At 36.2% G+C, this 22,668-nt stretch overlaps 1 protein-coding gene across 2 annotated transcripts in view; it reads left to right on the forward strand.

The window, feature by feature from the left end:
- PPP2R3B (protein phosphatase 2 regulatory subunit B''beta) overlaps positions 1 to 22,668 on the forward strand; it is a 50,495-nt gene that overhangs the window by 22,845 nt on the left and 4,982 nt on the right. For both annotated transcript variants that reach the window (XM_010173904.2, XM_029086468.1), the window contains 9 exons: positions 7,738 to 7,923; positions 9,743 to 9,846; positions 10,384 to 10,486; positions 11,248 to 11,322; positions 14,741 to 14,827; positions 15,242 to 15,398; positions 17,321 to 17,369; positions 18,425 to 18,514; positions 19,252 to 19,427. In XM_010173904.2, the coding sequence (XP_010172206.1) occupies positions 7,738 to 7,923; positions 9,743 to 9,846; positions 10,384 to 10,486; positions 11,248 to 11,322; positions 14,741 to 14,827; positions 15,242 to 15,398; positions 17,321 to 17,369; positions 18,425 to 18,514; positions 19,252 to 19,427 (1,027 nt within the window). The remainder of the gene's footprint in view (positions 1 to 7,737; positions 7,924 to 9,742; positions 9,847 to 10,383; positions 10,487 to 11,247; positions 11,323 to 14,740; positions 14,828 to 15,241; positions 15,399 to 17,320; positions 17,370 to 18,424; positions 18,515 to 19,251; positions 19,428 to 22,668) is intronic.

Below are 22,668 nucleotides of genomic sequence, written 5' to 3' on the forward strand. Positions count from 1 at the left end.
CAGAGATATGGTTTAGTAGTGGACAGGTATGGTTGGACTTGATCTCAAAGGTCTTTTCCAACCAAACGTTTCTATGATTCTGTGGTTTAATGGTGGACTTGGCAGTGTTAGGTGTGTGGTTGGACTTAATCTTAAAGGTCTTTTTCAACCTAAATGACTCTGTGATTCTGAGCTTTCTATTTGTAGTTTGGCTGCCAAAGCAGGAAGGAATTTGCTTGACTTGGGTTGTCAGTGGGCAGAAGAGGGAACAGATCAGTTCGCCATTTGCTTTATCTCAACTTATGGGAACATTATCTGCACTATGAACTTCTGAACATGATGAACTTGACATACAGTTAACCCAAATACACAACAGGTTATCCATCCTTAGGGCTTTTTTTATATGCTTATAACAAGTTAGAAATTGAATATATTTTTAGGCCATGGAACTCTAGTTCTAACTCTTACTCCTCTGTTTACTTGTGCAAGTTGTAGTGCAAGTCTAGGGTCTTCTTTAGACTTCATTTTTACTGTTATAATATGAATGAGGATCCTGGACTGCTCACTGTTTTAAACCTCGCTGAAGCTCTCTTGATTTGCTCATGGAATTGCTACTTGCTGGACCACTTCAATCCCAAAAACTCAAGGCACTTTAAATCTACCATTATGGGAAAGAGCAGCGTATGGCTCAGTCTGTAAAGTCAGTTTAGCATTGAGGATTGTCGTTTGCATTGAATCACAGGACCAAATGACCATAGATTTTTGTACAGGAATAGGCTTGAGAGTAAACTGCCAGGAATATGTGTAAATGAGATGAGAATGAGAGCAGGCAGTCTGTGTGAAACAGGAGCGCACAACCTGGCATGCAGGCGGGAGACTCCCAACATATTTGGTCGGAATCTGAAGGTGAACACCAAATTGCTCACTGGAACACAGACGGCGTTGGGAGGGTTGCTGAGCTCTGCTCCCTCGTGTTAATTCAGGTGACCATTATCTATAAAATCAGAAACAGCTAACAGCAAAAGTAAGTTAGTCTGAAACTACGTCAGGGTTAAAGTTAATAGATGTTTATCTCTTACTGTGGAAAGGAAAGAGGAGCATGTATGATAAAATTAGTCTCTATGGCACATCCAGAAACAGCTGCCAGACAGTGACTGAAGGAGAGCAAACTGAAGTCCAGGATAGGAAGAAGCAACTGGGACTAAAACATTTGTTGCCAGAGGAAAGAGTATTGCATATATACCCCAACACCTGTTTTTAGCATAGGTTCATTCTCTGTAGGTGTCTCTCTGAGCTTGATATTTCATGTACGTCTTATCTTCCTGACTAAGTTAGGCAAGATTAACCATAATCTTAGCATAGATTTAAGCTTAATTTAAGTTTATTTCAAACAATACTGCCATAGTATTCCTCTAATCTTCCTATGTTAGCAACAGAACCATGTTACTTCTAAGTGGAATCAACTGTGTGAGATTGGATTAGGACAAATAGTTTCTTTTAACTGTCTTGGTAACCTGAGGCGATTCACCGTGCTGCCGCGCTGCCACCAGTACTGACGCTCTGTGCTCAGGAGTGGGGGAAGATGCAGGCGTACGCTGGTGTAGCTTGCCTTATGCTGTGATGTGAAACATCATTATTAAGATTTCAGATTAAATTACTGTTTTCAAGATATTTTCAGGGCAATAGCTAGATTTTAGAGAACACTAGCTCAAGGGTGGGGGGACACAAAAACCACCAAATTTTGAAAGCTTTCAGTTGTCAAAGGATCATTTTTCATAGAGTTAAAAATACAGTTAAGCATACCAAACTGAATGGGAAGTGGTACAGTCGGTGGAGTGTTGCAGTAATAAATCTCTCTTTAGTTTGGCTAGAAAGAGGCTAGTGAAGAGCACAAGAGAGCAAGGAAAAAACATCACTTTTTAAACTTAGATAATTGGAAATCTGAACGTCTACCACAAGGTCAAGGGAGCTTATGTTACAGAAGAGATGTTTCTCTGGGCTTGTCCTGAGAGAGGTTCTGGTAGTAAGCTTACTATACCTATCCTGAAGCAGACTTTTGAAGGCACTTCAGCATGCTGAAATATTTGAGATGCTGGAACAGATTTTTTATAAATTAATGTTTTCTACTTTCAAATGAGACTAAACTCTATTCTAGACAATAGTAGCATAAATCTACTTGGTGTTTTCAAGATTTAAATTCCATAAAACTACTGATCATGTCACTTGCTGTTGTAGAGGGAAATGTTGAGTTTCACTGTGCAATCACATAGATAGTAAGTTAAAGAAGAAATATTCCTGTGACTTGATTGGTCAGACTTAGACACATGGCTATAAAAACAGAGATGGGCAGGTTCCTTTTAAGTCTGCTTACTGATAACATTTTCTTACATTCACAATTACCATTTAACTTTGACAGACTGTAGGACACCTTGTATTCTGTAGGAGCTTACTGAATTTAATGAGAGACTTTTCATTTGGGGGAAAAAAAAAAAGTGTAACATAAGCTTAGAATTTTCAAATTCACATGCTAAACAGCATTTGGGTCCCATCACTACCACCCTGTTGCCCTTTGGGTCTCTGTGTTGACTTCCATTTTCTATTGTATATCAGGCAACTTGGTGCAGCATCTGCTTTTGCAGTTGGGTGGTTTATAAGCATTGTACGTGGGTGGTTGCAAGGATGTGAGGATTTAAAAGGCTGAATTGCATACCTTTGCAGAAAATCCTCTTAGCTTATTATGTGCTTTGTTTTACCTAGGTAACATTAGCATGAAGTGTAATATATAAGAATAGAAGACCCAGTCTATTGAAGAATGAGCATTGCACACTTGAAATGTATTGCAACATTCCTTTTTTTTTTTTTTTTTTTTTAAATTCCCTAGTTAAGAATACTAAGGATTTGAACCAAACTCTTACCTATTTGATAGGTAAAAATCTCTTGATAGTATTTTAAGTACTTAATGCCATTTTTTGTTTGGGATTGTGGTGTAACACTTCTTAGTAAAACCTTAATGTAAAGTTGTGTGTAAATGTGAGGTAGAATTTTTTTGGGTGGTCCTATTGTCTTGACCCTGTTGTATGTATTCCATTGACTTTTTTCTAATATAGACATCCTTATGGAAATTCATGTCAAATAATACAGTAAGAGCTGAATTCTAAATCTGTAAATATGTTTTAAATGTTTTTTCTCAGAAAGACAGGCATAACAAATGTTGATTTATGTCAGATACTAGAAAGCATCAGTGTTTCTGAATGAAGTTCTCTTTCTGAAGTCATGTCAAAATAATGCAAATAGCAAATCAGTTCAATGAGCTTGTGTCTTAGTCAGATGTCTAAAAAATATTACATTCATAAACGTATTTACATTTTTTCCTTTTCCAGCAAGTCCTTTTTAAGTGAGGCTTCACTCACTTGCATTTGAGTCCATATATTCAACCCATTTGTGGGGTTCAGCACTTCTGGGTGGTAGTCCATATGTGCCAATGTAGATTGAGACTTGACTGAGTATACAGTCTTGTAATATCTGGGAACAGGCACCCCCTTGCTTCCCCCCCCCCTCCCTTTTCCTTCAGAAATGCATCCTGTGGTTGAATGACTCCATTGTAGCATCAACTCATTCTTTCAGTTGACAGAGAGGGAAAAGGACACCTCATTTTAAAATCCCCACTGCCTTAATTTTTGCTTAGAACCAAGTGTCATGCTGTAACTTGCCAAGTGCAGCTGATCTGTTGGAAGATATAATGTGACTATCTAGCAAGAAGACTGAACTTCTCTCTTTGATTGAGGTGTATCCATGATCTCTGGTATTTACTAATATATTACTATATTGTAATTATAATAATAGCTTTATACCATTATTATAAACAACTGCTGGAAAACAGTTGGAAAAGGATCTGGAGGGTTGCAAAATAAAATGGGAAGTTTGCCCTTTGAACAGTGACTCCATTGGGATGTAAACTTCCACTTCCTCCTTTCTAAAAGTCAAGGCAAATAAGCGTTGGAGAGCTGTGGACAGTCCTTATGGTTGCATATGTCAGGATTGAAAGCTAGTTATGTATTAAAGGTTTTCTTGAATTCTCTTATGGACAAATCTTGCCTAAGTTTGTTTACATTATTACAAACAAGGAATTTTCAGTCCTGACACTGCAGCACACATCTGCTTGCATGAGTTATTTACAAGCTTATACAGATGTTGTCCTTAACTTCAAGCATGTTATTTTTTTGTGCTGTTTCTTGGCAAGTTACAGTGAAAATCTTCACTTACCAGACCAGTGTCTTTTGTCAGTTTAGCTTACTGGTACCAGTATTAAAGGTTTTAACTTAAAGCCATAAGAAAATGTAGATCACTTTCTCAATGTGAAATTGACTACTGGAATGGAATAGTTGTGTAAAAACAGTAACAGACTCTTGCTGCAGATTTTCAATTCAAAGTTTTGGTGTTAGCAGACTTAGAGCAGTTCTTGTTAATGAAGAAACTCCCTGGTTAAGGTTATAATTAATTTTAGATTAGCTTAATCTCACAAAATTAGTGCATTTTAATTGCTCTAAAATAACAGAACTGACTCTCTTCATCAGCTATACAATGTGTGCATCTACAGAAGGAACTAGCTCCAATTACAGAAAGTAGTGAAGCTTTCAGGGCCCTTTTAGTACCATACATTCCTTCATTAGAGCATATACAGCCGAGCAGCCTCAGTTGAACAAGGAGCCTTTCAGTTGTCAGATGAGATTCAGGCTTAGAGGAGAAACCCTGGCCCTTCCTGGGAAGGTGAGAGAGACAAGATGTAATACTAACTTTGTAGCGCATTAGTTGGAGCTGATGGCTTTGGACAACCTGTTTCTTTCTTTGGTACAGGCTCTTATCCCTGTGTTGACTGACGTTAACAGTACAATTCAGTTGTCCAACTGCAAGTTGCTGGTGGCATTTAAGAAGCATTAGTGTTCTCAGAACATGCGTGTGGCAGATGCAAGTGAGAGCTGTGCTCCGAGCTGGCTGCTAGATACCGTGTGGAGTATTCAAGGACGTTTTGGGTTGTGCCCTAGATGGTATTCTCACTAGATGCCTACGTGTAGGCACCAAATAAATCTATCGGAAATGATTGTGAAGCGATCGTACACTTTCTAATGCAAATAAAGCATTTGTACAGTTTCTTCTTTCACTAACTTTGAGAAACCAGCATGGTTCAGGCAACATAGACATCTTTCAGTATAGGGAGAGTTATTTTGCCTTGCAGTGGGAAGTTTATATTCTATACTTGGTTTTAGAGTTGAATAAATACACTGTCTTACAGATTAAATATTATATATTTTGACATTAAGCATGCTGAAGTGCTTAAACATAACATTTTTATCTTGGAAAAATCACCTATATGTCTATCTTCAGTTCTGAATCTGTTGCTTAAGTTCTTCTTCATAATCATAGTCTGGAACATGTTTACAACAGAGAGAAAGGTTAAAAATAAATAACTTTTAAAAATAACACCCAAGAAAGTTGCACATACTAGGACAGAACTTACTACAAATCCTGAACTGAGATCTCCACGTGCATTTAAGAACAGATTTTAACCTGGTTAACCTGGATTAATGAAAATAATTTATTGTGTACTCTAAGGTATCTGAAGTAAATTAGTAGTTTCTGAAAAAAATAAAAGGTTTATGATGACCAAATTGGTCTGTTGATAGCCTTTCTTCTTCTCTTGGGACCTTTTCCAATGTAATCTTCCCCCTGCCCCTATTTTTCCTTTTATTTCTTTTTTTAATTTTTTTTTAGTCAGAGGCTCTAAATTTTCCGAGCTGTGGATTTTAAAAGTGTCTTGTCTGTCTATAGTAGATTTTCTCAAAATACTGACACCTCACATTACCTGAAACACTGAGGGGACGTTAGTAGTCTGTAACTGACACCCTTTTCTCAGATGAGGCTCCCCTCGTCGGGCATCTCTGAGGAACTGGAACACCTGCCAATTCGGTGGCAACATGAGTGACTCGCATGGGACTGGCTGTCCAGGCAGATCTTGTAAATGGGGAAAAGGGGAAGGACAATAAAATAACGTTGCTGTTTGGAACAAATATGGGAGTTTGATTTTGTTAAGTAAGAGACTGTTTGATTGTCAGCACTCAGAAGCGTGCTAGCTGTCTGACTGTGTGGTACCATCCAAGGAATAGGTCTTTAGCCTGGTTTTGTGTAGGGTAACTGCTAAGGCTCTACTAAAGTGATGATTCTGGGTTTCAGAAATGAAACAAAGTGCTAATCCAATTATAGACTTTATTTGTAGTGCTGGTAGTAATGTTACGTAGAGAATGAAATGTTTCTTTCTTTATTCTTCCTAAAAGTTTGGAAGTCTATGGTTGGAAGGGATTTTTGATACCCTGTGGCACTTTTGTTCTGAGCTGATGTCTGATTAGATGGATGCTAAATTAATGAAGAGGTATCAGAAGTTGTAATTTACAGGATTCTTAGAAAATGAGACATTGACTCTAGATATCACAGATTCAAGGTAACTTTTTCCTCTATGAAATAAAATTTGTAGTTCAGTTGAGGTAGTTCTGCAGTTGTGAACAGGAATGCTGGCTCAAATGCAGAGGAGGGGAAAGAAAGGTTAATTCAGGTTAATTAGCATGTGTAGCATTCCAGTGAAACCTCCTGGGTTGGAGCCCTGCAAATTAAAATTTGCTGTCCATAAGCACCTAGTTCTCCTACTGACTTAAGGAAAGATTTAGATTGTGGTAGGGAAGCTGGGTATCTTTACAAACATTTTGACAAAGATAATAAGGAGTGAAATGAGGATTGAAGGGGTTTTTGAGGGTTTTCTGGGTTTGGGATTGGTTGGGGATTTTTTTCCCTGGATTCTGGTTGGAAATGAGATATGGAATTCAGGATCTTGAACATACTTAACACTAGGATGAGCCAGCTTATAGTGTTAACCATTGTTTTTACATTTGAACAGTGGCCTTAGGGTGAAAGACTTCATGTTTATGTTCAGTTGCTAACTTTGAGTTGCCACATGACTGTTGTTTCTTTGCTTATCTTTTTCTCTACCTTATTGAACTTTCTTTTGGAAACTAAGTACCAGGTAAAATCTTGTTTGCTGAAGCTAACAGCATTTAAATAAATAATTTTTCTTGTTACTGGTCATCTATTTTTTTTTTTTTAGTAGTACAGTATATGATAAAATCTTGAGAAACAGATTTCTAAGCTCTCATGCCATAATTGTGTATCATTTACCCAAAAAATCCCTCTGCAGGAAGTATTTACTACCTGACAAGTACTTTTTAGGATTAAAAAAAAAGAAAAGAAAAAAACCAAACCATCTTCACTGTAACTAAATTAAACAGGTTGGTGTCTTTTAACAAAGTTATGCTTATTTCAAAAGTTTGAAGCTGTAAAACTAGAAGTATTTCAAAAGTGAATTCTTTCATGACCTGTCTGTCTTTTGAAACTGATAATATAACTTGAATTATTTCAGATGTCTCCAAGAAGCTGTCTAGTGTATTAATCTTGAAACTTGATATGTTGAAGACTGAAGTTGGTTTTATTAAATTATTAACATCCTTAGACATCTTTCTAAATGACAGTTTTTGGAAATAGTCATTAATTTTTCCAATGTGCTCTCATTCTTAAATAGCTTATTCAGCCTATCATCAGGAATCTTTTTGAAGATGTATTGTAACATATAATACCAAGAGATTCAAGTCATCTGAGGATGACTGTTATACGTGATTTCATTGCATCTCACTGTCAAATGTGTATTTACCTATTTAGGTTCAGACAAAGAAGGAAGAAACTTTGCCACCATCACTTAGTCAAAACATTCCAACTTTCTATTTTCCTCGAGGATGTCCTAAGGAAAAAGTGAATATAGATGCTGTCATTGCCAAAATTGAGAGAACTTTCTCTGAGTTTCCAAATGAGAGGGCAACGTTAGAAGACATGGGGAAGGTTGCAAAGGTGAGAACTTGCTGACTGTCTGCTTTTGGTACTGTACAGCTACGGAAAGGAAACGTGAGTTCTGTGTGCTTTGCTTTCTTACATTATGTGTTCTCATCTCCTACAAGGTAGTACCAGTGAGGCACCGTATTCACCATTGTTGGTAGCACAGTTATGTGTGGAAATCTTTGCGTTAAATATGTCTGAAATAGGCCTACATTTTGCTAACAAAAAGAAACAAACATTAAAACAAAACTTGAACTACATCTTTAGTTTAGTTGCATAAACAACCAAATACTGAAGGGCACATTGTATGTTCTGCATTCTGTATTAACCAACAGACTTAAGCACTGTTAATATGCATTTCGTTTTCAAGTGTCCACACTGTTTTTTTCTCATTCAGCAGCGTCATGAACCTCTGCTGTAAAGACATTGAAAGACAGAATGGTTTGGTAGCTTGAGATTATAGCCCTCTAGTTGCTACTAAAGAGCTAATTTAGAGTTACAGCAGAGTGACAAAATACTGAGCTTAGAAAGCAGCAAATATTTTTTAACTTTTGTGTAACAGACAGTTAGCTAGTTTAACTTCCATTGTGTTGTATTGAATCAATGCTTGAAATATCAGTGCAAGTCATAGTCCTGGTAATGAATCTCAGGTTCTGATCCCTGTTCCTGTCACTTTGCATTTGAAATCCAGGGTCTAGGAAACAGAAACAAAGACTTTTCACAAGAGCAGGATATGGGGTTCAGAAAATCCTTGTTTGCCTCACCAGAAGTGTTTCATTGCTAGGCTGAACGATGGGATTCCTGCCTTCCACAGCACCTTTCCCTGTAGAAGTGAGGAGAGGTGGAAGAGACCCTTCCCTCTCAGCAAAAAAGATGGAAGGGTCCAGTGACCTAGAATTCAGTGATGAAAGGCTCCCTCCTGAAGCGTAGAGAGAAGCCTTTCAGTGTGAGGACAGTATTCATCAAACTCACTTTTTCTTATTTATTTAAAGTACTGGTTAAACTATTGTGTGAGAAGTAACTGTCCTTCTGCTCCAGTGACTTTATACATCTTGCACTATTTACACTGTTATTTGAGATCCACATGAGATTCTCAGAGGTGCCAGCAAGACTGACTACTCCAAGTCATAGTCAGCTTTGGGTGGGAGAATGGTACTTAGCTGTTATGCCTGAAGAAGCCTGGAGCAGACACAGAAGCAGCGCTGTAGGTATATGGGAGCATTGAAGTTGTAAAGGTGTAACTGCTGGGTATCCTGAAGCAAGGTAGGTTGCCCAAGGAAGTTGTGGATGCCCCTTCTTTGGGAAGAAATCATTTTATGATTCTATGATAAGGTACTGCTGCTCAGGGCAGGTTGGCCATCTACTTAAAATTGGATAGAAGATATGCATGTATATACAAGGATGCAGATGAGTTGAGCAATCTTCTGAGACACAAATGTAAACTTGCTCCAGTTTGAAAGCTGTGTAACTGTTTGTACTGTCTTGAGCGCAGCTTAAAGATATCCAGCCCCTTAGCAGAGCATATTAGCATGGACTCTATTCAGCAGCTTGGAGTGTGGACAGAGTAGACATGCGACTGCATTCATCTGTTAGGAATGCTGCAAGTTGCCCTATGTTTTGCTTTCCACCTTTGGATTTCAGCCTAAAGCAGTTGCTTAAAATTAATTATTTTGGAAGGTGCAGTTGGTTTCAGAAAAGGTTTTCAAAAAAAAATTGTGCCTTAATATTTTCTTCTTAACACTTGTAAAGTTTAACACTTGAAAGATTTTTAAATGAGGGAGTAACCCTCAGATAAGCAATCAATGAACTGACTTGATGTATACTTTAATTCTAGGCTTGTGAATGCCCACTTTACTGGAAAGGTCCTTTGTTTTATTGTGCTGGAGGTGAACGAACAGGATATGTGTCAGTTCATAAATTTGTTGCAATGTGGCGGAAGTAAGTAGATTACTTTTTTAGAAGTACTGCATTTTTAATTGAAATGTGATATTTTAAGCTCTGAATGAGATCCAATCTGTAAAGGGGAATAAAAACACTTTCCCATAATCAACCATTGACAGCAAACTTGTAACTGGGAAAATGTAAGTAAATCATCACTGTAAAGTTAACAAATCTTTATTTATGTTGTTTATAGATTTTTAAAGTGTTTGGTAAATGACTGGCTGCTTGTGGGAAAAGTGAAAACCATGGTCCTAACTTGTAGATGCCAGTTGTGAACAAAATACTTTTTCTTCTTTCTAGTTCTCCTTTCAGTTCTAACTCAAATGTCCTTTCATGTAATCAATAACATGGAGTAGCCACCTCCTTTAATGTAAATGTATGAGACAGCACTGCTTTGATAAATTCACTTGGAGTGTACTTTGACATTTGTAATTAGCTTTTGAATTAAATGTTGCTCTTGCTCTAGGATGCCTGTACAAGGTAGCATGAGCAATTTTCTGTGTAGAGTATTAAATGGAAATATTTACATTTCAGAATACTTCAGACCTGCTATGATGATGCTGCAAAGTTTGTTCATCTTCTAATGAACCCTGGATGCAACTACTTGGTGCAAGAAGACTTCATTCCTTTTTTACAAGTAAATTGCAGCTGAAACTAGTTCTGGAAACACAACAAAATCATGAGCTGGCAAAACCCTGAGCAGGCAAAACACCCTGGTGTTTTTAGTTTGTTTATTTTTTTTAGCTAAGCATACTTTTTCATGGTGTTCATTAAAGTTGATTGATAATATTTAGTGTAATTCACTTTGTATGGTCCACTGAGATGCTAGTGAGTGACTTATTTTACGGTTAATCATTTTATATGAGGCAAGGTCTTTTTTAAGAGCTACAGGAAGATACATGGATTTAAAATTGCTTGCAGGAATAGCATGTGCATCAGAGAATCCTTACCGTTTAGAAAAGCAGTTGAAGTTATTTAAATCAAGGAGTCCCTTTTTTCGCAGGCAAAGGAAAAGTGGTGTATGAATTCAAGACCTAATACAGTTTTTCTCAAAGAGCAGCAAACAACAGTTTTACTAATGAATGAATAAAACCAAAATTGGCTTTTACTGAATCAGTCATCCACAGAATTACAAGCTGCAGTGGTCATCAGTTCAAAATCTTCATCCCATCTGAAATACAGGAAAGCTTTTGTTTATATGGCTGCTTTAAAAGATAATTTTATTTTTAAAAAGCCAGCAGTGTTATTTACATGAAACACGTTACAAATGAAGTTATTAATGATTGTGGTAGTTAATCTGTACTGTTGGTTAAGGAAGCAGATGTGCTGATCTATGTTAATTGTTTTATATAGTCGCTAATTAATACTATTTGGGATATTGTTATTCCTTTTCTGTAGGATGTGGTGAATAGTCATCCTGGTCTATCATTTTTAAAAGAAGCATCTGAATTTCATTCTCGGTACATTACCACAGTAAGTTATTTTTATTTGGAAAAGGTATTTTTTGTTAATGAAGTAGGAAAATGAAAATTATTAAGATTAGTCAATATGTATAAGTATCTTTGTCCCTTGAAAAAAACTGAGTATGCTGTCAGTCTTAATTTCTATGTAACTAGAAGTCTTGTGAATAAAGATTCAATTTCTTAAGCATCGTAGTTTTTCATAACATTTATAAAAAATTGCCGAACTTAATACTAACAAGAGAAACACTGAATTGTAATAGTGTAGGATAAGTTAATGAACATTAAATGAAGAGCAGACTGTTATCTTCGGCACTTGATTGTGGCTATAGACTGTACTTATTAGAATCTTGACCTTACTCTGGGTTTAATTAAATGGAATTTTGAATGAAAGGTCTATATTAATGTGATTATGTTCAGTATGAAGTAAAATAACTGTAATATTGAAGCTGCTTGCCACTTTGCTCTCTGGGCATTTTTCTTTCTAAGCAGGTTTTATACATGAAAAGTTCAATTTCTCTCCTCCTAGGGCTATGTGACTGAAGTGTTCTTTCTGTACCCAAGGGAAAAATCAGTGACATTAAGTTTTCTCAACTGTAGACTAGACAGCCAATTCCACTGAAGTCTCAAAAGATTAAAATTCTTCAAAATGACATTCAGTTCACTTTCTTTGTGCATGTGAAAAATAGCTTAATGAATATTCTCCAAGAAAAAACACGCAAAGTTGATCATCTTTTATCCAGCTTGTAGTTTGACCCAGACCAAAACTGTGGAAGTTTTTTCTGAAAGCGTTTGGTTTTGGTTCCTCGTGTCCTTCTTACAGGACTGCCAGCCTATCAAATACGTCTGACTGCATTAGGTTTTGCTTCTTGTTATGATTGCATGAGCTCCCAGAACTTTCTTGTCAGATATGACTGAAGGAAATATTCTGCCTGTGAGCAGTTTTCTTTCTTAATGGATTCTGGGTTGTATCAAAGCCTGCTCTGCTTGAAATTGTGGAAGCTTGCTGCCTGTCCTGAAGGACCGTAGGAAAGAACGGGGCTTGCCGTTTCCAGTTACTGTTCTTTGGAGGAAAAGCTTATTTAAGTAGGCCTGAGTCTAGCAATATCAAATATATTAGTGCTGGCAGTACTTTACTAACAAAATTTAGTATGGTCTTCAACAGAAATCTGTGTTTAATCAAAAATCCCAAAAGTAAATTAGTATTGTTGTGAATATTGCAAGATTATTTGGAATACTACTCTGCAGATCAAGAAATAGCAGGACTATCTGCCTTTTCTTGTCCTGTTTTAGAATGGAATAACTGTTGCTCAGTTAAGTCTTCTAAATTTCTGTCCTGCAAGTTCTTAGTAATAATTATAGATTATTTTTCTCTAAAATGAAGGGATTTCATACCTGTGTTCAAAGTAGCTTTACCTTGGTACATGAAGCTTCATCTGAAGGATTTTGTAAGCATTGTAGTTGAAGATTTAATGTCTGTTCATGCTAACTTCCAGTTACAAGTTAAATGATCCATTTTTGTGCTGTTTGTATATAAATATGTGTATATATGAGTATGCATACAAACATTACATACATTACACACATCTTTTTAGTGAAGCAGGTATCTTGTAAGTGTTGTTCAATCATGAAAGCAATCAGTTCTGTCTGCTAGGGTATAGATTGGTTGGTGTGTCAGCCTAGTGGTAAGGCTAGGTACATATGTTCAAGATAAAGCTGAAATATATTTAAAAAGTTTGCCCAGACAAGTGAGATACTACATTTAATCTGCAAGTATGTTATGTATATGTCTGAACTATGAATTATTGAAATTGTAATCTCTGTATTGCACCATTTCCTCTCCCTTCTGACAAACCACTGTGCAGCACAGTAAAGAAGGCAATTCTCTGACAATTTGCTTATGCTCTGCTTCAATTCACTTTAGAAAATAGTTTGTCTGTTCCCAGTTGTCTTTAGCAAGCATTCAGTTTTCTTTTTATTTTTAGACCAGTTAAATGTGTAACAGATGAGATAATGACATGCAGATGGATTAAGCTGCAAAGCTAAGGCAAAACCTTTTCAGAAAAAAATTGCTTTGTAGTATAAGCCAAAAATGGGCCTTTCCTAAACTCACAATTAGAATTGAGCTAATTAAGTTTCAGAAGTAGGTTAGTCTCTTCTCCTTTCTGGATTTATTGAACCGGCTGTTCTTGCTCAAAGTAAGAGCTGCAGAGCTTGCTGCATGCTACAGTTTATGCTTGATTTTAAAACTTTATGAATAAATTACTCTTCTACTTGTAATTTAGAAATGATTGGTTTGTTTAAACTATTGATTTACTGCAATTAAAGTCTGAAATGATAAAAACTTAAATAATAAAGTCTTTACTTTGGGAGAGGTTTTATTTGGGGGGAAAAAGATTCCTAAAGGGGTGGTTCTTTTAGCTAGTAACTGCTGTGTTGCAAATGAAATGCTACTCAAGCAATATTTGGTCTTGTTAATTAGCAGGTGTAATCAATCTCCAGTTAAGCAGTTATAGTTTGTAATATGTTTAGATTTCTTGTCTGCTTTTATTAGTGGTGAATGACTGACTTGAAATGTGTATCTGGTTGACTTAAGTCAAACTAATTGAGGTGAATACTATGTTTGTAAGCTAAAATGAAGCAAATTATGCTGAATGGATGAGTGTACCAAAGTAATATACATGTAAAACTGATCTAAACAAAAGTGTCGGATACTTAGCTGAACAGATGTTTTTTTTCTGGTTCATCAGTCATGGCACAAGAACTAGTAAACTTTCTTGCATAGATTTTTTTTTCTTCAGTTAGAAAACATTTATGTACTTCTTTAAATACTGTAACAGTTTGGGTTTTTTTCAAGTAACTTTAAATAGAGTAAAATTAAATGGGGAAAAACATATTCTCTCTGCACCTGCAGGAAGTATTTCTGTCAAATGTTGATTTGCTGTATTTGCAGACTTCAGAAGTAGCAACACCCCCGTGTACTCTGATGCTTAAACAGTCCCAATTCTATTTCTGTAACTTCATTTATGAAGTAAAATATTCTTATAGTAAGTATAGGCCTTTAAATCTGAAGTAATGAGATATATTAATAGGTTTATTAGATGATATCCTGTAGATCTGGAAGACTAAGGGGTAGTGAAATTGCCAATAGACTATTCTGGATAGCATACAAGTATTCCACAACTTTACTGTGCGAGATATGGGTTCTGCAGCATTGAAGTCTCATCAAGATGAGTTTAGATATAGATTTAGAAATGGTTTGGTAATATGACATAAGAGAAGCATTAACCTACTAAGTAATGAGAAGAATAGAAATAGGGCAGATGTGAGTTCTGTAATGCAGCTGAGCTAAGACTTATCTTTGACAAATGTTTGGGAGGGCATTTAGTTAGCATACCTAAGATCACCTTTCCATTTTCTGTTTCTTGCAGGTTATACAGAGAATATTTTATACAGTAAATAGATCCTGGTCTGGGAAAATAACTTGTAATGAGCTCAGGAAAAGCAACTTTTTGCAGGTACATATTATCTAAAATTTTGCAAGACAGATGTTTCTACAGGTTTAAGAACTGCACTAACTAAATGCTTAAGGGAGTAACAGCAGTTTCCAAAAACTGGTGAAGGCTCAATTGTATTAATGCTCATACACTAGAGTATGTTTGAATGTCATCTTTTATTTAAAGCTGTATAAATGCATATGCGATTAGCAGATCATCTGGCTGATCTCCTCATTCTTCTACGAACACATTAGTTTTCTACCTTGTGTGTTCAGTCTTTGCTGTCTTGCTGCATGGTGTTGGTGTGCACTCTCTGAAGATAAAAATCGTTTCACTGAAATAGCATTAGATATTAACTTAGTTATGAGAGCTCAGATCATTCAGCAAATGTGTTACAAATTCTTTAATGTGTTCTATTTATCCTTCTGGTAATAGAATGTGGCATTATTGGAAGAGGAAGCTGATATTAACCAGCTGACAGAGTACTTCTCGTATGAACATTTTTATGTTATCTATTGCAAATTTTGGGAGCTGGATACAGACCATGACCTCTATATTGATCGGAAGGATTTAGCTCGACATAATGATCATGGTATGACAAATAAAGCACCTTTGTTTACATGTATTAAATGACCTGTAAACTTTCAGCCGAGGAAGTGGTTAACTGCCAAGGCCAGGCTTCATGCATCTGTTACTATAGCTGACCCTGCTGACTAGTGAAATAAAGCAGGACAAGTCATCTGTGACGCTGCTTTGTGTCTAGCAATACCAACTTTGACGAAGATTCTGAATCTGAATTCTGATCTTGGCAAAGAAGTAGATGAGGACATAAATCTGTAAGTGTGTAGGTGTGATCTGAAAAAGTCATTTAAGTCTTGACCTATTATAAATGGCTCCATTTGGTGATTTTGAGCTGTTATCTTGGAAACAATCCATTTTACTGGTACTATTAAAGTAACATGGTTCTTATCACAAGGTATGGAAAGAGTAGAAAAAATGCAAACATACATTCAGGTACTTTGATTATTTTAAAGTTTTGCTGACTTAGATGCAGTACATCTTGTTTTAATACTATTTAGCAGCTTTACATTTTCTGCATTCACAATATGCAATGACTGATTCTGTAGTCTTGCATACTCGTACTTATTTTAAATATTTTTGTAGCTTGTGAAGATCTGTTGGGTTTTTTTGGATGCTTTGTGTTCATTGCCATCTTAAAAGTATTCCCTTCAGAACTGGAAAACTTGCATGAACACAAAGATTATGGAATATTATCCCACATTAAAAAGAATAAGCACAATTCTAATTTATTGCTTCCTTGTTCACTGAAGTCTGACTACACTTTAGGAAACTGAGGAAGGAAAGCTGCTTTCATTTGAGAGGTTGCTCTACTGAGTTAGTACACTATAGAAAGGAAGCAGGGCTGATACCATGCCACTTGCAATATAGTTTTGCATCCTTTAAACCATGGAATATTGGTTAGAACTTAACAGCTGCTGCTTAATGAGAACTAAACTAAATAAGAACATAAAATGGATATGATAACCCAACTTTGGTCTTAAGCCTCTATTTTTTGCATGTCAAAGTGAGATAATCTGGTTTCATAAATCCCTTCCTTTTGTACTGTCACTGCTCTAAAATTAAGCTAGATCAAACACTTAATGTAGTAGGGAAAATTAAAGTATGTAGGTCTTGTTGAGAAAGTTGAACAACTTCAGTGTTTCAAAAATATGTAAGAAGTGCCTTTATCTGAAACAAATTGACTATCCTGTAGTTCTGGGATAAATATAGAGCGGGGACTAGTGTCCTTACTAGAATAATGTAGTGATAAGTACATAAAACGGATGAACTGTTCAAATGGTTAACCAGCTGCTTTAATTATCAATATTTCTACAATGCTGAAAAAATATTTCAGAGCTAGAATAATGAGAAGTAATTCTTCAGTGAGAACAGTATCATGTGCTGCTTTGATTACCATCCACAGATTCTTCAGGATAAATTGAATATACTTTACAGAGGTAGTGCTCAGTTAAGACATGTCTCTAAAATCCCTGAAATGGTTTCAAATTTAGAAGCGTGGATCAGAACCATGTCAGAAATAGACCCATGTTAGAATCAGTTAGGTATGCTCGTTATGTGTTAATGTGCCAATTCTGTTTTGTCTCTTTGCCAAAACCAAGGCCATATAAACTGCAGTGGCACTTGAAAACATGATTTACTTGTCAAAGAACTGGTAAAAGCTATCTTATTAATCAGCCAATTTTACTACTTTTATTGCGGTACTATTTCTGCATCAAGCCTGAATCCAAAGCTGGTTAGTTCTAGCTTTGCTTTGAAGACTTTGTATTAAGTGATCTTTTCCAAGAGAACTCAAAGGGATTAATAAGCACTACACTTGATCTTTCTCACAGATGTGTATATATGAAATGTTTCCAATAAACTCTTCAACTATAGACAGTACAAAGCAAAAATAACTTGTATGTAGTTGACACTATTTTAAACCTTTTTTCGCAGCAATATCAAATAGGATGATAGAGAGGATCTTCTCAGGAGCAGTAACAAGGTATTTATTTTACATGCTGAACTAAATCCAGTTCAATATTTATATATTTGCTTGTTAAATTAAGTGTGACATTCCCAGAAAAAACACCTTGCCCTTGAAATGGAACGGTGAATTTCAAGATGTAGTATTACAGTTTAAACTCGAGTAGTACTGGAGTGCTCTTGGAACCTTTGGCTCAGTCCTAGCTCTTTACTCTCCTTTCTTTACCCAAATGAACACTCACCATTGGATATTGTATGGTTTAGCAGGGATGGGAATGGGGAAGGGAAGAAATGTTGGCATTGTTTTTGTGTCCCTCAAACCTGTAAAATTTTTGAAGGCAATTGGGCTTTTCAGTACTACTTGTAAAATCAATGCTTTTTGCATCAACAAATTTACAAAAATGACTCATATTTTGCTAGATATCTTGAGGATAAAACACCAAAAAAGGATTTTAGGAATGAAATTTAATATGTCTAAGAGCTGCCTTCCTGTCTTTTTCCTAGAAAGATTGACTATATGTCTTCAGAAAGTGTTTGGGTGTTGTGTTCTGTAGTGTAATAGTAGAAACAGACAACTACATTCTTGCCACAAACACTTACTTCCTGAATGGCTTTATTTTATTTGTATCTTCCTATTTCCGTTGCAATGCTTTTAGCTAGTGAAGTTCTCTACAGCTTAAAGTTCTCATCACGTTTACCAGAAATTAAAAAAAAAAGCATGTGTGTTTATATATATAATATATTTAAAATTAATTGACATATCTCTTCTGTTAACAATTAAGCAGCAGTATTGCTGCCCAGGAAGGAAAGCTGTAAGTCCTTCTGGACAGAGTGCTACCTTCTTCCAGCTGCTACCTTCCTCTTTAAATACCCATTGCAGTAGAAACAGCAGAGCACACAAACTCCTTATCCTGAATGATCAGTAGTCTGTGGCAAGTCACCTTAGGAGCACTGCATCTTTTAGGAGATAAATAAACATTTAATAGCACCAAGGAAAATAATCTTTAACTTCGATTAGTAAAAGCTAGGTGTTTTAAAAGAAATTTTATCTCTTTTTTCTCATTGGATTTCAAGGGGTAGGAAAGCACAAAAAGATGGAAAAATTAGCTATGCTGATTTTGTCTGGTTTTTGATATCTGAAGAGGACAAGAAGACACCAACTAGGTAAGAATGAATTTATGTTTTAACAGAAAAAAAGACTGACCTTCTTGGTTCTCCAGTGTTTAAATAGGGACCACTGTTGCTCAGCTGGAACTCTGATGGAAGAAGCTAAAGGATAAAAACATGAGTGGAAGACTGTCCCAGTTCGTTGCATCATTCTTATTTATCAGTGTCTCCTGTTGCTGCCGTAAAAGTCTATTTCAATGACTTTTAAGAGGCTAATTAAATGTTACTGTTCCGTATGCTGTATGTGGCCTACTTAGAGACAGGGTCATGGACAAAGGAACTTGCATTGTTTCATGATGCCAGTGACTTTAGGAAACTATACAGCTAGCATTAGCTGTAGGATATTGACAAGAAACCTGTTGCTTGATGTGTCACTGGCTTGCTCAATATGAAAAAAAAAAAAAAAGACCTTGGGTTTTGATGCATAATTCAATTTTTTCATTTGCTCCCTTGAGTTTTTATGTAAAGCCACATTTTTTTAGTCATCTCCTCCCTCCCCCACCCACAACTAGCAAGTGTGTTTTCCAATGCAGTAATGTATGGTATGGCAAATACCAGAAGCTCTTACCACAGTAGGTGTTGTTTAATTACTTCCTATGGCATTGGGAAATGTAGTCTTAAGTCTAGTTTTGCATCTGTAAGTAGCGTAACCTTTAAAACGGGCAATATAAATTCTTAAAATTCTGTAATAAGTTTGTGTAAACAGTTCTTTGCTATTAATTACTGAATTTCAGCATTGAATACTGGTTTCGCTGCATGGATCTTGATGGGGATGGCGCTTTGTCTATGTATGAATTGGAGTATTTTTATGAAGAACAGTGCCAAAAATTAGATAACATGGCAATAGAACCTTTGCCATTTGAAGACTGTTTATGCCAGATGCTGGATCTTGTGAAGCCACAATATGAAGGTAATAAAGTCCTTTTCCATTTCTAACTTTTGTTTCTCTGGATTAGGAGTTAGTACACCTTTGAGAGCACTCAGTTGGTCATACAAATAATATGCCTTTAGGTTGTCAGTTCTATAAAGTCTGTTAGAGCTTAATTAATCAAATGGTCTTCCACTGGCAGGCAAGCATTCATTTTCATACTAAAATGTAATATGCTGCTTTAAAATTCCTTGTAGGGTTTTATTTTGGGCTTTGTAGCAATGTTTAGTCTTAAATGGAATCCTGTCACTATATGGCTGAGGTGATGCTCTCTGTAAATCTGTTCTGTTCACTTGCCTCTTACCTGTTGAGTACTCATTTAATTTTGATTTCTTCAGAGGGAACAGTTTCTAACCAGTGTTTGTCCCTGCAGATCAGTAATGACTTATCTTAGGTGAGAAGCGTAAGCTGTCCTTAGGAAATCCATGTCAAGGGGCTTAAAAATAGCTGAATACTCAACTGTTCTTAGTTTTTGGTTATTTTCTACATTGATTTGAACTTCATAAACCTACATTCTACCCTCCTGCATTTGGCATATATGATCTTTAGCTGATAAAACTTCAGTTTACATTTTACACCTGAAAAAAAAAACTTAGAAAGTGAGCATCAGGCTCGATTTATATTTGCCCTTCTGTGCTGCTTAAGAATACAAATATTTTTGCATGACTGGTGTTGAGGAGTGTTATCTTGTATTCTGTTTGTCTCACAAGTTGATAAAACTGTTGTAGTCACAATGGATTAGTTTTCAGGGATTTGTTGAACTCGACGCAATTGAGGTCAACCTGTATCTGAACTTAATGTCGCAACACTTGACCTCAGTTAGCACTAATAACTCTTATTATGGCTCTACTTTTTAACGTGAATTTCAGTGTGTAAAGGGACTGGGTATACAGTCTGGTTTCTATTATTATACAGACTCTGCAATAAATTTAGAACTTGCCTATTTGCTCTTCAAGTGTTTGACAGGAGTGGCAACCTCTATTGCATATACTAATGTTTGCTATTTTTTATCGTAAAAGAAAATTGTTGACCATCCTATTAATGCTTTTGCTTAGCAAATGTAATGTTGTGCTAGTGTTTCACACTTAGATGCTTCTAGATGAAGCACTGCATTTTTCCTACTTGAATTTCTGTTGTCACTTTAGTTGACTGTGTAAGAGGGTGGTTCTGTTTAATGTCTATACAGTTGTGATTAGAGAATCAATAAGTCTTGCTTATTGCCCATCTTCTTTCTAGTATTAAGAACATTTAAATTGCAAGAAACTTAATTTTATTTTTAAAAGGCAGTTTTCTTATTGAGATGTGATTTTTTGCATGCTAAGATAATTGAAATCACTCAAAATTAGAACTTAAGGTTTCATATTCTTATTTAAACCAAGTTAAAATGGATTTGCTAGGTAAAAAACACATTTCTAAAGTCAGATAAAAAAACTGTAAATGAAAAACAAGTATTAAGTACTTTTGGCTGGAAGCTCAATCCTAGATATCTAGGATGTCATTCCTAGTGGAATGAAGTCTTAGGCCAACACTGTATAGTGCATGGGGGGTGAGGAGCATTTAAAATGAAGTGAAGCAAGCTCTGAGGAACACATTTATGTTCTATGGTTGCCTACAACAGCCTTTGAGGTTCCCTTCCAGTCTTGTACATTATGCTTCTGGAAGGCAGATATTTTCAATAATGTTTCTGTTCTGCATTTCAAGTGCAACAAGATTGTTGTATCTGTTCCATATCATGAAGTTGATAAAAGGAGGCTGTGAAACACAACCAAGATGAGTTATTTAGGGCAACAAAAATTAAAGCCAATTGTGGAGGGTTGCTGTTTTTTCATAAAGAGTGACATTTAAAAGGTAGATTAAGAAAAAAATTGTTCTGTTGTTTTCCTAATACAAAAACTAGCAGCATAAAATGACATTTCACTTGGTAGATTTGAAACAAAGGAAGGTACTTTCATACAGTTTTGGCTAAACTGTGATACAGTTTGCTACAGGATGCTCTGTCTACCAAAGAACAAATTCTTTAATTTATCAAGATTGGGATTAGTTATATCAATTTCTTTTTTTTTTTTTTTTTGGTTGGTTGGTTTTTGAGGGACAATGGTAGCCATCTACATGAGTGTTAGGTGTCTAAGCTCCCACTGCAATAAATGGAAACTGGAGAACAAATCAATGAACCAAATATAGGTGTCTCGCTTAAACTGGGAGCTTATATAACTGGGATTCAAATCAGTTGCTTGGTTGTGGAGAGTTGCTGCCACTTGAGATGGCCCAGTACCTCAGACATCTGTGGGGGTCTGACAGATATGACACAGGTGCCATGAGGGATTTGTGTCGTTCTGGAGCATCAGCTGTAAGCCAGGCAGAGTACATTAAGGCACTTTGGATGGCAACAGGCACCAGTGTGGCAACCGTTTCCAAATGGGATTCTTATTTTGCTTCCCTCTGATGTCCTTGAGTTATACTTTGTTAGAGGCTGGGACAGTGTGCTGAGGAAATGCTGTTCTGAGTCTGACTTTTCTTGAACTCTTCCATAACATCTGTAGTTAGCCCCTCAGACTGACAACAGAAAGAAAGCTGGCCATATTTCAGGTGAATCAATAAAGCAGAGTTTTAAGGATAGTCATCTGTCTTTCCTTGGTATTTTTCAGTCTTTCTGCAGAAGCTTAATAGTCAACTGTGAAATAAGGTAACATCTCTGAGTACTTCTAGTACTGAACAGATCCATTGATTTGAGTCCTTAAAGTATCACTTTATAAAAAATAAACAAACCAACCACCTCTGAGCATTTAGCTTTCCCCTCAAGCAGTAAATAGTGATCAGGCTGCACAAATGTGGCAAACTAGTCTCTGTGAAAATTCATTTGTATGAAGCACAGTCACTCACTGTCATCTGTCATACGTTTGGCTTTTCAAGTCAGGGAAGAGAAAGGGCCACTGCCAGAGGAGATTCCGAACTGCTACCCAAGCACTCCTTGGGAAGGAATGACTAGCAGCTCACTGGAGACTTCTGTCTCTTGAGGTAGCTTCAGCAGTTAGCTTAAATGATTTTTAATAGCTAAGCAAGGCAGACTGCATCTCACCCCACTGTATTGAAGGACAGTAGGATCACAGCTAAAGCAAGTAACAAATCTGAAGCATTTAAAAGTTTTTTGTCCACCTTGAAGGACACTTCTCTAGGTGTGTATTTCATCACTTCTCTTCCATCATGTTGAGCATCAGTGACAAAT

Source organism: Antrostomus carolinensis, unplaced genomic scaffold (genome assembly GCF_000700745.2).
Source record: "Antrostomus carolinensis isolate BGI_N321 unplaced genomic scaffold, ASM70074v2 scaffold6598, whole genome shotgun sequence".
Taxonomy (NCBI): Eukaryota; Metazoa; Chordata; class Aves; order Caprimulgiformes; family Caprimulgidae; genus Antrostomus; species Antrostomus carolinensis.